The sequence below is a fragment of the Staurois parvus genome, unplaced genomic scaffold, assembly GCF_062004578.1.
Source record: "Staurois parvus isolate SC_StPar_1 unplaced genomic scaffold, SC_StPar_1.0 ptg000025l, whole genome shotgun sequence".
Lineage (NCBI taxonomy): Eukaryota > Metazoa > Chordata > Amphibia > Anura > Ranidae > Staurois > Staurois parvus.
The window spans coordinates 18191019-18206035 of record NW_028317821.1 but is presented as its reverse complement, the minus strand read 5'-3'; the positions used below and the strand labels follow the sequence as shown (position 1 = coordinate 18206035).

Below are 15017 nucleotides of genomic sequence, written 5' to 3'. Positions count from 1 at the left end.
CCCACCTCACCCCCTTGGTCTCAGCCCGAATCACACACCTACTGAGCGACATATCAGACTGGATGTCGCTCCACTTCCTTAAATTGAACCTCTCCAAAACCGAGTTTCTTGTCTTCCCCCCAGCCCGGACACCACCCCCCATTGATTTCTCCGTCACATCCAACAACGCTACCATCAAACCCGCCCTGCAGGCCAGAGTACTGGGTGTCATTCTGGACTCCAACCTATCCTTCCAGCCCCAAGTCCAATCTTTAACAAACTCGTGCAGACTCCACCTCCGCAACATCGCCAAAATCCGCACGTTCCTAACCCCAGAAACCACTAAACAGCTCATCCACTCTCTCATCATATCACGACTTGACTACTGCAACTCCCTCCTCACTGGCCTGCCTCGCCGCTGGCTATCCCCGCTTCAGTCGATCCTGAATACGGCTGCCAGACTCATTCACCTTTCCAACCGCTCTGTCTCCGCCACCCCCCTCTGCCAATCCCTCCACTGGCTTCCGATTGCGCAACGGATCAAATTCAAAATCCTAACGCTGACGTACAAAGCTGTCCACCATACTGCCCCGAACTACATCACTGACCTAATATCCAAGTACCGCCCAGCACGCACACTCCGCTCCTCACAAGACCTCCTTCTCTCTAGTTCCCTGGTCTCCTCCTCCCATGCCCGCCTCCAGGACTTCTCCAGGGTGTCACCCATCCTCTGGAACTCCCTGCCCCAACCCATCAGATTATCACCTACTCTCCTCTCCTTTAGGCGCACCCTGAAAACCCATCTCTTCAGGGAAGCCCACCCCACCCCCTGCTAACTTGCCGACCTCCTCCACTCGTCCTACCACTCCATCCCCCACAGCTATCTCCTCCTGTGCCACCATCCCCTCGCTCCTAGATTGTAAGCTCGAAAGAGCAGGGCCCTCGAACCCCTCGTGTATCACATTGTATTGGTATTGTTCTGTCACATGTTCTGTCCCCCTTTGTAATGTACAGCGCTGAGCGAACTATTGGCGCTTTATAAATACTGTATAATAATAATAACGAGATATAAAAAATAGGATTTTTATTTACCTGTGAATTCGAGTACAAAACACACAACTTGATTTCTCAGACTATGACTTTTGGGGAGCAGGTCCCCTGGACAGTCAAGGAGTTGTAAAGTCTACCCCACCATTTAAGGCATTCGGTCACCATCGGGCACATAAAGGAGAGACATTCCCAATTCTAGGGCATGACTGGAGCTCCATCATGTCAGGGAGAATGTTGTCTGGCTGGAAAGAAGCATTGGATGATCCAAGGATTGAATTTGCTTGCTTCACACCATATGTTGGATTGAAGAGGTCTGGAGTGAGACTGGACAAAAGAAACGGCCTCAAAAGAGGCTACCATCAAGCCCAGAACCCTCATGTGGAAACAAAATGATGAATGTGAGGTCCCCTGTGGGACCTTGGAGAAGCAACCTTCTTTAGGGGAATAAAATTTCTGTCTTGGGCTGTTTCCAATATTAGACTCAGGTACACCAGACAATGTGAGGGCTGGACAGCAGACCTTAGAAATTTGATTATCCAGATAAAGGTTTGAAGGAACCTCTGGATGTTCATAGTCAAGGCAGTGGTTGAGGAGTCTTTCAGCAGGAGGTGGTCCAGATAACCTGCGGGGCAAACACTTTTGAGAACACTGGGTGCAGAGAAGAGCTCAAATGGTAGTGCTACAAATTGATTTCCACAGCAAAGTGTGGAACCTTGAACTGTTCTTTTGTAAGAACCAGTAAAATCACTCCTTGTGCCTAAAGTTGGTGTAAGCCAGTCAATAAATCTTCCTTCTTTTGATTTGAGGCTGGAAGATTGGAAAGTAAAAAGTGATGAGGGTGCAGAGACAGAAGCTCTATTTTGAAACCCTTTGAAATGACATATTGGACCCCGAGGTCAGCAATGTCTCAAATCCAGACCGGTGCAAACACCAACTAGAGCCTGGGTGCCTTTTGGTTGTAAGAAGGGCTTCTGAACATGCATGGTGGACCAGGGAGTCCAGAGTTTACAATGAAAGAAAGTGCTAAGACTTGGTTTGGAAGTAGACACCTGTGGAGAGTAAGAATATTTATTTTGCTGAAAAGTAGTAGTAGCTGTAGAAGGGATTTAGGCATCCTCTTGTGGGGTAAAAGTACCCTTTCCCTGGTGACTTTCTTGATGAATTAATTAAGGGATTCCTCAAATAGGTGTTTACCATCAAAGGGCATGCAAAATAAATGCTTTTTACATACAGGTCCAGCAGACCAAGATTTTTACCACAAAAACCTGTGCATATACACAGCAATAAGGGAGATTCTAGAGACTTAGTGAATCACATTCTTAGAGGAACTAGAAAGAACAACATTGTTGAGGGCATCAGCTGTAATTATTCTAAAACAATAGGGTCCTCAGAGGTGGGTTCATGTTCTCTATTCATATGTCCTGTCCAGTCAGCTATAGTCTGGCAAATGAACATAGCAGCAATAGCTGATCGCACGGCAGGATCTGCAAGGGCAAAGAAGGCCTTTTAGAGGTCTTCCAGATACTTCTTAACATTATCCTTAAAAAGGAGAATTTCCTCAAAAGACAGTAAGGTCTTTATTTAGAACTGAAATGGCAGAATCCACCACCAGAACAGTTCATTTCTTTTTAAAATACTTTTTCATAGGATAAATCTCAGCAAAAATCTTAGAATGAGTTAAAATCCATAGGGGCTTGTTCAGGTTGTGGACAGTTAGGTGCTGTTAGGCAAAGACTAGTGTGCACCACAGCAATTAGTGTGTTCATAGTAGAGAGCCTTGGATGTGAAGCTGCAGCTTTAGCTTTTACCTCATAAAATGTAGGGGAAGCAAAATCCTCTACAGCCTCTGCTACAAAATCAGGGCCCTCAACACTTTCCCCCACATTATCCTCAATGAAAGGAGGTTCAGCTTCTGAATCCTGAACAGGATAAGAGGGAATTGAGAACATGTAGCATTTCTGGTCTCTGGAAATCAAAGGCTCTAGAAGTGCTGAGAGATATCTAAAGAATTCAGATAGTGGCAGAGAAATATACTTTTTTCAGACAAGCTGCAAGGTGCATGCCTGATAGAGGGCCAAATTCAGATAATGGGAGTGGTGTTACAATAGGACATTGCTCCAACACAAGGGAACAGCTATCACCCACAGCAGCAGTTGGAGTTTCCTGTAGGCTGTCTGTAGAACGCGTGCTTTTCGGCCCTTTTGTCCCAGCTTCCTTGTGTCTTTGACCCATCATTGCTAAGTGAGGGGATCTCCAGTGGGGTATTTACTGTTTGAATGTGGAATTGATGGGGATGTGCATGTCCTGTGGCTATGTCCCTGTAGTAGATGGTAGCAACATGCTGTGTGCATTTTCATAGCAAAATGCGAAGGGAAGGCATCATTTAGGAGCCATGACACAGTTACCTCACCCTCCTTTGCACAGAAATGGTCCTAGGCCATGGATCTCTATAGAACCCTGCAGCACTACAAGCCAGGATGTGGACATGAAAACAAGGTTAAGTGACGTAACTATGCACAAACAAAAAGGAACTGGGGTACAGAAAAATGGCAGCAGGTGCTCTGGACTGATGAACCATAATTTTAAATATTTGGCTGTAGTAAAAGGCAGTTTGTTCATGAAGGGACTGGAGAGCAGTACAATATTGAATGTCTGCAAGCAACAGTGTAGAATATTGGAGGTTCCTTGCAAATCTGGGTTTGCATTTCTGCAAATGGAGTTGGAGATTTGGTCAGAATCAATAGTGTCATCAATGCTGAGAGATACAGGCAGATACTTATCCATCATGCCATACCATCAGGAAGGTGTTTGATTGGCCCCAAATGTATTCTGCAGCAGGACAACAACCCCAAACATAAACCCAATGTCATTAAGAACTATCTTCAGTGTAAAGAAGAACAAGGAGTCCTAGAAGTGATGGTTTGGCTCCCACAGAGCCCTGATCTCTAAATCATCGAGTCTGTCTGAAGAGATAGAAGGATTTGAGGAAGCCTACATCCACAGAAGATCTGTGGTTAGTTACCCAAGATGTTTGGAGCAACCAATCTGCCACGTTCCTTCAGAAACTGCGTGCAAGTGTACCTAGAAGAATTAATGCTGTTTTGAAGGCAAAGTGTGCCCACACCAAATATTGATTTGATATGGATTTCTCTGCTGCTCATCTACTTTCCATTTTCTAAATTGATAAAAAAAACTATTAACACTTCTATTTCTGAAAGCATTCTTAATTTATAGCATTTTTTTTTACACATGCCTAAGACTTTTGCATAGTTCTGTATATACGAGTGTAGTCTTGTCATTTGTGTGCATTCAAAGCCTTCTCTAATCTTTAATACGGACTTAAGTCCATGTCTTGAATAAAATATAATTTTGTAATATTAACTATAATAGAATCATTTTTTCATCACTATTTGCCCCTTTCCTTCCATGCAGTACAGTTCCATACATGCACAATTACTAGCTTATATAGAGACGGTGTAAAGTAGGACTTCACGGGGTACATTTATTTGCTCCCATAGGGCTAGAGTCTGCTTCGAATATAGTAATAGTGGTCGATTACAGTTAGAAATTTAGCCAGGCTGAAGAAAGTTTATACAATTTGTTGGAGGCTTAAGGAAGGCAAGCACAATGAGACCAAATTTCAGGCTGTTATAAATGATAAGCTAACTACAAAACAGACAGAGGAACTTAAGAAATGTGATTTGATTGCAAACAGATCCCCTTCCATTTATTTCCCTTTTAGGATCTCTTGCCTTTCAATACCTTTTGTCTTTTCAATTCCCATGCTGCACTCTGTGTTCCATCTGTGCAGCGAATGCCGCCTTCACTATTTTTCCAGGTGGGATCAACCAAACAAACTTCAAACAAAAGCATCCTAAAGCCTACTCTGAGAACTTTAACTTCCTATATCTTCCATGTAAATAATGAGAAACTCATGTCATTTTTTCCAATGAGATTATTTCAGTTCCTCCAGTTTTCTCTTACTATTTATAAAGATTTGGTAATTTCTTAAACGCACTAGAACAGATAAGACTAGGTAATTTCCCAGTGAAGTGCCATCAATAGGATTTAATATTCTGGTCCTGGTCATTTATGAGTCAGGTGCAGATCCCCAAGTCGAATCGGGGTTCCTGTACACACAGGCTTTTTGTCTGCAACTTCTCAAATGCAGCCTGACACCCTCTTAATCCTATTACAGGTCAGTAACTGAAAAAAATTTACACAAGGGAGTCATCATGACAGCAAGACCACTACCACTGCCAACAAAAAAAAGGAGAAATAGTAGCCTCCATGTTTTCTCAGGAAAGATTTCCTTGTTCTTTCCTTGTTCTATTTCTGAGACCTCTTGAGACTCATGCTATCGGTTACAACAGAGCCCCACTGCAAATATTTGCCAGAAGCAAACATTACCTTCTAACACAGGATAGTAATTGTAAAACAAATTGGTTACACATTCGTAGGAATGTGTATTATTAGTGCCTTGTACCGTTTTATTGGTTCTGTTACTCAACAATCTTTTTTTGCCGGAATCAATAAACTAATATTTATGGTACTGTCAGGTTTACCTGAAGAACTGTCATTCAATTACCAAATGTCACTCTATTGTGAACAAAGGTTCTAGTATTTGACAGGTGAACTGCAGGGATGGAGATTATTGCCAGCATGGCCTGGTTTAGGCTGTTTTCACACTGATCAGTTTTTGTTCAATTAAGAAAGCGTTAGAAAAATGCATCCCTTTAAATGGAACTCTTCACACCTGAACAAAAGCACATAAAAAATGATCAGTGTGAAAGGGTCACTTAGACACATGCCAAAAATGCAGGAAACAGGCCTTTTAAAAATGCAACTGACAGGCATGAAGAGGTCCATAGGATTTAAAGAGATTGTAGGGAATTCCTGTGAGAAGGCTGGTGAATAGAAATGCGCATGAGAACGGAAATATCCGGAGAAGAGTGACCAGACGTGCGCATGTGCACAGAAATGCGCGATCGCGCACAGCAAAGATTGGCACCAGATGGGCTATTTAAAGGGTGCCTCTGTCTGTGCTTAGTGCTGACTGGTCTTCAGCTCTTCCCTGTGTCCTGCTTGTTCCTCCGTGATTCCCATGTTGCTGACCGGGCTTGTTCCTGACTTGACTCTTGTTTCCTCTCCTGCTTGATACTTGTTCCTGACCTCGGCTCTGCTCCTGACTTTGACTTGCTTATGATTTGGTACCTCGCTGTCCGCCCATTGATGACCCCGGCTATTCCTATGACATTGCTCCTGTCTCCCATTCCAGCTTCCTGCCTTACTCTGGTGCACGTCTAGTGATCTACCATACCAGCTCTGCATATCGCTACTGTTCCTGAATCGGTGGTTCATCAGTCTTTTAAGGACTCCAGCTGCAAGTTCTTCAGGCAACATCTGCTGGCACTCTTGTTCCCCTGGTCCCTAGACATCCTCTGTTCCCTAGACATCCTCTGTTCCACTTCCAGTGGGTCAGGGCTAGTGACACAAGTGAGGCAGACCTTGTAATTTCAGTCTCCAATCAGGTACGTGACAGGGATTCATTTTTCTTCCACTTTAAAAATTGCAAAACTGATCAGTGTGAAAGGGCCCTAGGCCTAGTTCACACCTATGCGTTTTTTAGTGCATTTACCAGAAACGCACTACAGTCCATTTAACATAGTTTTCTATGGGACACATTGGCATCTATGTGATTTTTAGTCGCAGCATTTTTGTAAAGGGTCAGGGACATTTTTAAACACAACACAGTGTGTTTTTGGTTCAATAGACTTCAATGGACACGTGGCAGAAACGCTTACAGTGCATTTTTGATGCGTTTTATTTTTCTTGCCGATAAGAAAGTAATGACTTTGATGCGGCTTAGGATGGTTGCGACTTGGATGCAGATTTGATGCTACTTAAGTGCCAGAGAGTGTAGCTGAACCACATGAACAAAACTGTCTTACTTTCCTACTAGCAAAAAAAAAAGTAAGAGTTCTGTACATGTAGTGTATGGTCTCTGGCACTCCAAGTTGCATGCAAATTGCACCCATCCAAAGTCACATCAAAGTCGACTGAAAAAGTGCAAAATGCATTAAAAATGCTGCAAAAACGTGTTTAAAAGTGCAATACGCACCGCAAAATAAGCCAGAAAAAAAATGCACCAGCTGTGAATCTAGCCTTAGTCAATCGGAAGGCATTAAAAGTGCATCAAAAACTGATCAGTGTAAAAGGGCCCTTAAGCTCAACAAAAAGAGCATCAAAAACTGATCAGTGTGAAAAAGAGAAGTTGAGTCCCTGAATACAGTCTGAGCCTAGGCCCCAGAACCATCCCCAGGTATGAAGGAACTGGTCTGAAGACAAACGGAAGCACTTGTTACCTACACTTTACAAATAATGTTAGATTATACTCTTTGGTGGACACTTCACTTCAAACTCACTTTGAACCATTTAAATGCTATTATCTACCATGCATTATTGAATTGCACTGAATGTGCTTTAGGCTATAAGCATTAATAGTTAAGACTAGATAAAAATTTAACCGACATAACAAAATTTTACTCCTTAATCACAAAGGAATTATCTCTAGTGCTCCTTACCAACGACAGCGGAACATTTTGCAAAAGAGAAAAAGTTCATTACAGGTAACCTTGTTTTAAAAAAAAGCAAAGTTGTTGATTTTTTTCAACTCACTGGAAAAATGTTTCAGTAGAAAGTATGTGGCATGCTTATTAATGATGTACAGTGCTGAAATCAATAGAAAAGTGGCATTCTGGGGTGTGGAGGGACACAGCGCTGTTTACAGCCATATGGCATAATAGAGATGTTTAGTGGTGTAGCCTGGAAACGAGCACAATAAGGGGGTCCAGAAAACAATAATGTCAATGGACTGAGCTCATAGTGAGGGACTTGTTGTATATTCAAATATTCAAATTAGTTTTATAATTTAAATCAAGTGATCATGAAGGAAAAAAACTCAGCAGTGATTATGCATGCAAAATATATATATAAAAATGTAGCTACTTATGAATACATTGAATATTGTTCAGGATCTGCAGATAAAGTATACTACTGATTGATACAATGCACTAGAGTAAAGTGAAGAATAATATTAACTAAGCACTGTACTACAGTGGTAAGTAGAGTGAGGAGTTCTACAACAGAAGAGAGGGCATGCTGGGATACAAAGTTATTGCGAATAGATGCTAAAAAACCTTTACATTTTTTTTTTTTAATCTACAAGCTGTATCTATAAAAACACAGAAACCAGGACATCTGCAGCACTTACCTCTGGCACAGAAGACAGAAAGGGTTTAATGTAAATATTTGAATCATGAACTTTCAAATCATGATCACCAAGTCCCCTAGTTACTCCAATCGTAGCCATTACCCGAGCCTGCAATCAAAGGAAGTTCCCATCACATTATGAAAGCGCGAGATAATACTTCTATATATTACTCTTTTCATTTAGATAATTTAGTCATTTAGGCCCGTAAATAATAAATATTTTAGTAATTTAGTAAATAGCGTACATGTGTTTTACCAACACATTTTAATGACAGGGCTGATATATTGTAAACTAATAATCTGCAGCACACAGCTTACATACTATTATACAAGAACACTAAAAATGTCAAAAAAAGTTGTGAAAAATTATAATTTTTGGTTATAAACTAATTTGGGGTATTTTTTTTACTAAAAATATAGATGAATACATGTTGGCCAAGATTTATGAAGAAAGATTATTTATTTGCAAAATTTTATAAGAAAAACACTTATTTTTCAAAAAGTTTGAACTTTTTCATTTATATAGCAAAAAAATAAAAATCCCAGTGGGGAACAAATACCACCAAAATAAAGTTTTATCTGTCTCAAAAAACTGCTACAAAATTCATATGGGTGCAGTGTTGCATGACCACACAATTGTCATTCAAAGTGTGATAGCACTGAAAGCTGAAAATTGGTCTGCACAGGAAGGGGGTGAAAGTGTCCGGACTTGAAGTGGTTAAGTGAAACAATAATGATTTTTGTTGATTTTTTTTTTTTTTTTTTAATCTGTTTCTATGAATCTGATTTAAACTTTGTATGGAGCTAACTGTAAAAGTAGTGAGGGAGCCTAAGAACTTGTACATGTAAATGTCAGAATAATCTACTGAGCTCTGTAAACAAAATTCTTTTGTCCAGCAGGGGAGATAGACAAGAGAACACATTAAACAGAGCTGACAGCTCAACTTGCAGGTTGTATATGAAATGCAAAACATTCACATGCAATATAACATATACTATATACATTCTTTTTTTATTTTTAGTACATATCATAGAAAAAAGAAAATATATACTAGTTTTTAGCTTTGATTTGGATTTATTAAACATGTAAAATTGATCAGCATGATGTAAATAATCATATTGTGTTCAGAAACATTCACATAAATGATGTTGAGGTGCAAGTTGTATGCGGCAGTGCAATAAAATCTACGGATCTTTGCAAAAAAACTAAATTGCTAAGATGTGCTGCATTGCGAAAATGGTGCAGGCATGTCTTTAGCACATTCTGGAGAATTGGGAGCCCATTCAAAAGAATGAGTTGCTTTAATACAACACACATGCATTAAGGTAATGCACCAGATTGCACTGATGTGAATGGGTCCGTAATATCTAGAAAAACCTTGATTGTATATATAATTTGTAAATTATCCTCGATCATTACATGTGTAAGTACTGCTTCCTGCTTTTCAACTCTACACAATGGCTGTGCATTACTGCTTTTCCTCACAATACAAGTCTGAGTCAGACAGCTCATTGCTAAAGCTGGCAATACACTAGTAGAATTTTGTTTGAGGTCAAATCAACATTTGCTTTTGACCGCAGTGATGAGAAAGTACGAATGAACCAGATCAAAAGAATTTTCATGGGCAAATTTATAACATTGAATGCTATTTTTGGGAAAGTCCACTCATTCCAAAATTGAATGTAAAAACAAACTTACAAAGAGCTGCTGGGGGTAACTCATGCGAGCCGCTGCCTGTGTCCATAGTCACAGACAGTGGGGCTTTGTCCCACCCCTGCTCCCTGATTATAGGATTTGATTGACAGCAGCAGGAGTCAATGGCTCCCATTGTTATCAATCTGCTCTGTGAAGAGGGAAAGAGCTGCAACAGATGGGCACAGTGCTGGATCGAGATCGGGCTCAGGTAAGTATAATGTGGGCTGGGAGGAATCCTCATTACAAATGTTTTTTTACCTTTATGCAGAGAATGCATTAAAGATAAAAAAAATCTTAAAATGTTACTAAACCCACAACAGTAAAATCAGTCTGTATATGCAGTAAAGCATGCTTGTTATACTCACTGTGGAACCTAAGGGGTTAATCCTCTGCATTGTGTAAACATGCTGTTTGATCCTCAGTTTTCTGATCCTCCCCTTCGTTAAGTGCCTCCCTCTTATCACTTGATAAGATACATTCTGTGGAGACACTCTGCACATACTCAGTTTGTTGCTAGAGAGGTTACTTTTCTTGGGAGAGTGCATGTGATCAGCACAGGGCCAATCAGCACTGTCCAGACAGAAGTCAGGGGTTCTCCATCTTCCTACAGAAGAATGAAAACTCCTCCTACAAGCTGTAACATGTGCTCTGCTGAACACTGATAGAAGTCACAAGACTGTTCTAACTGCTGATGAGAAAAGGTATTTAGCAGTTTATGTTTACTAAAATAATTGCACTTCCATGTTGTGTGTACTGTGGGAGAACAGATCCAGTGAGTGTAGGGTCCTGGGTTTAGTAACACTTTAAGGCTTTACAACCACTTTAATATCTCACTATTTACAAATAAAAAAAAACAAAAAAAACACAGAAACAATCATAACATTTGCTCTCTGAAATACTCTAGATTTCCCCTTAACTTGTTGCCGACCGCAGATAGCTGAATGACGGCTGCACTTCGGCCGGCCAGTTCTGAGTGGACGTCATATGACGTCCCCCCAGAACGCGCTCTCCTGCGCGCCCCAGGGGGCGCGCACCCGGCAATCTCCGTGACCGCTGTGTGGTAAAAGGCCAATCACAGCGGCCTTTTACCACCTGATCAGCGGTGTCCAATGACACGCTGATCAGAGGGAAATGCAAGTGCCGGTTCTCGGCTGCACTTTCCTCACGCTGTCAGATCGTGAGGAAAGTACTGCCGAGAACCGGCAGTTGTCAGAGCGGGGATCGGCACCGATCATCAGGGCACTGATGATCAGTGCCCTGATGATCGGTGCCCAGCAGTGCCACCCGCAAGTTCCGCCCACCTGTGCCCAGCAGTGCGCCCACTAGCTCCGCCCACCTGTGCCCAGCAGATCACCCACCTGTGCCCAGCAGTGCACCCACCTGTGCCACTCTGCAATGTCACACACCTGTGCCCAGAAGTGCCACCTACCTGTGCCCAGCAGTGCCACCCACCTGTGCCCACTCACCTGTGCCCACCAGTGCCACCCACCTGTGCCCACCAGTGCCACCCACCTGTGCCCACCCAGCAGTGCTGCCAGTCAGTGCCGCCAGTCAGTGCCCAGCGGTTGTGCCAGTCAGTGCCGCCAGTCAGTGCCCAGCAGTGATGCCAGTCAGTGCCGTCTATCAGTACCCATCATCAGTGTCACCTATCAGTGCCGCCTATCAGTGCTGCATATTAGTGCCGCCTATCCATGACACCTCATTAGTGCTGTCTATCAGTGCCGCCTATCCGTGCCACCTCATTAGTACTGCCTATCAGTGCCCTTTAGTGCTGCCTATCAGTGCCGCCTATCAGTGCCCATCAGTGCTGCCTCATCAACGCACATCAGTGAAGGAGAAAAATTACCTGTTTGAAAAATTTTATAATAGAAACAAAGAAAGTTTTTTTTTTTTTCAAATTTTTGGCAATTTTTTATTTATAGCGCAAAAAGTAAAGTGCCCAGTGGCGATTAAATACCACCAAAAGAAAGCTCTATTTGTGAGAAAAAAATGATCAAAATTTCATATGGGTACAATGTTGCATGACCGCGCAATTGTCAATCAAAGTGCGGCAGCGCTGAAAGCTGAAAATTGGCCTGGTAAATAAGGGGGTATAAGTGCCTGGTAGGCAAGTGGTTAAAGGATAAGCTCACTTTTTTAAAAAAAACAATAATAAATCCTCATTTTTTGCAGATAAAAAATGTGCATTTTTTTTTGGAGCCTGGAAAGTAAAGTATTGCACCATGGAGGACATAAACTGTCAGTGTATGTGCTTGCCCGTACATCCCATAAAGTCAAGCAGATGTAGTCTGATAAGAAAACTCAATGAACTACCACAGTGCTCAACACTGTCGCGGTAGTTCATTGAGAACTACAAGCCAATAGCTGTGAAGGCTGTCGAGACTTGTATTTAATTTATTCACAGAACTCTCTGTGAATGAATGATGTGGCTGTGTGGGTGGAGCCCCGCATGGTTATTTTCGAAAACTGACAGCTAGTATGGGGAGTTTCTCCTGTACTGCTGCCATGGGGGTGGGGGAATCGGGCTAGCGGTGGGAACATGTTACATGTTCCACCCTAAAAACGGGTGGAACATGTAACATATTCTCAAAGGTGAACTTATCATTTAACTGCATGTAAGTAGCTCTGTTGTAAAATACATTTAAGTATATGGTCCGTTAACAAATCTCACATTTGTAACCTGTTCCCGCCCTGCCAAAAGCAAAATGTGGGACTCTTGTCGAACCGGGTGGGCGTCATATGACGTTCTTCCCAGATCGTGCCGCACTGTGGTGAGATCTGTCATCAGCTGTGTACCTCAGACACAGCAGATGACAGATCTGTGGAACGGTCCATTGTCAGTACCATGTGACCTGCTGTGACCAATCAAACGTTTTGGTCTTTTTTTGTTAATTTAGCAAAAGATAAAAAAACCCATTGGTGATTAAATACAACCAAAAGAAAGCTCTAGTTGTGTGAACAAAATGATAAAAATTTAGTCTGGGTACAGCGCTGCGTGACTGTGCAATTGTCATTCAAAGTGTGAGATTGCTGCAAGCTGAAAATTTGCCTGGGCAGGAAGGGGGTAAAAGTGCCCGATATTGATGTGGTTAAAGAAAATGAAATGTTTCCCGTTTACTTCTCAAATAAATCAGAACGTTCTATGGCAAATAATGTTACCTCTGACAAAAATAAATTTAAAATAATCCTTTGGACAGTGTGTTACATATTTAATTAAATAGATACTATAGTGCTATACTTGGTGTGCACAGTACAATCTCAATCCAGGCTGTGTTATTGAAAGTATGAGCCCTTTGGAAAATAAAAAAATATCTTGGCAAAATTAGTCTTGAAGATGGAATAGAAAGTCTAATAAATATTTCTTGTATTATGCATTCTGCATAATTGTTAAAAACAAAAGGTTGTAAGTCTGGTGACTTCAGGGATGCCTGTCATAGCCTATGGGGCTAGTTTGCTTACCCAAGAATGAAATAATAATAATGCTGAATAATATTGTTACATTCAAATGCATTCGCTACCGCCATCACATTGTGCAGAAAAACTTAATATATTTTCCCCAGCACCTTGCACACAACTCCTGCCACCTCGCACTACCTGTGTGTGAGGTGCCTGGCAGTCCAACCTTCTTACTCTGACTTGTACTATATGCGCATGCACCACATACCAGCCACATATTTCCTCCTACCAGGCTCTACACTGTCTACAATGTTCCAGTGGGCACAGCGCACTCCCCTTTCTCATGTCGTGGCGGTGCCTATGTTCTCCCGTTTGTTGCCACAGTGACTTGACGCAAGCATTGGGATCATGTTCCAGCTGAGGCTTAAAATGTTTGTAAAGGCTAAAAGTTTTTTTTTACCTTAACACACTCTCTGCATTAAGGTAAAAAACCTTTTAGGACAGCACCCCCGGCCCTCCCTCTACAAATACTTACCTGAGCCAGGTCTTAATCCAGTGCTTTGCCCAAAAGCAGCGGTGCTGCTCTCTCTACTTCTTCACTGGACTCTGTGAGAGCAGTGGGAGCCATTGGCTTCTTCTGCTGTCAATCAAATCCAATGACGAGGGAGTGGGAGGCAGCGCTAAGCTGCACTGTGTGTGTCAATAAACGGACACAGTGTGATCTGGGATCAAGCCAACATGAGTACCCCACCTCACAAGTGACTTGGTAAGGGGGTACTCGGAAAGGCAGGAGGAGCCAGAGGTGCTGGCAGGGGACACCAGAAAAGGAGGGTTGAGGCTGCTCTCTGCAAGACCATTGCACAGAGCAGGTAAGTAAAAAAATAAAAAAATAACTGACCTCTAAGCATTACATGTTTATTATTTAAAAAAAAAAAAAAAAATACGTGACCTCTCCAGATACAGGAGTCTCCTGTGCCTACTACAAGGATGCCCCGCTGTGCTTCTGCTAAAGCACAGCTAACCAGCATTTTCCTGTGGGTTAGCTGCATTTTTCCACAGACTTCTATGAGGCCCCATGATTTTGGTGCATTTCAGAAAGTGCACCAAAGCTACTGACTGCTTCAACTTTGGTGTACTCTCTGAAACCGCACCAAGACTGTGGGACATCATAGAAGTCTATGGGAAATAGCAGCTAAACCACATGAAACCTGCGGGTTAGAAGCATTTGCCTAAAGTGCAGCGGTACTGCACTGGGGCAGTGTAAAGCCACCCTAAACCTCCACCTGCTACTGTACCCTCCATGATTATAAAGAATGCGCAAGTGTGAGTAGTTCAGGCTGATTCCCCATGAACTGCTACCATTTTAACTACTGCTCTTTGAGCTGCAGCTCTGTGCCTTTGCTGCTGGCACCTTGTTGTGCTCTGGCCTGCACCCTGTGACTCTGGACTTGCCCTTTTTGATGTTCTATCCAGCCACCCTTTGTTTTTTGCTTGGTGACCTTTTCTGTGCCCTGGACTGCAGCCCTGTTTCTTTGCTGCTTGTCTTTTGTTGTGTCCTGATCACCCTTAGGACCCTGGACTTAAACTTTGCTATACCATATTGTTGCCCGCTGCCCCTTGTGTT

General features: G+C 42.3%; 1 protein-coding gene across 1 annotated transcript in view; it reads right to left on the bottom strand.

The window, feature by feature from the left end:
* Window positions 1–15017, bottom strand: part of PPM1H (protein phosphatase, Mg2+/Mn2+ dependent 1H) — a 251683-nt gene that overhangs the window by 23924 nt on the left and 212742 nt on the right. Inside the window, exon 8 of the mRNA XM_089652100.1 lies at window positions 8303–8410. Within this exon, the coding sequence (XP_089508226.1) occupies window positions 8303–8410 (108 nt within the window). The remainder of the gene's footprint in view (window positions 1–8302; window positions 8411–15017) is intronic.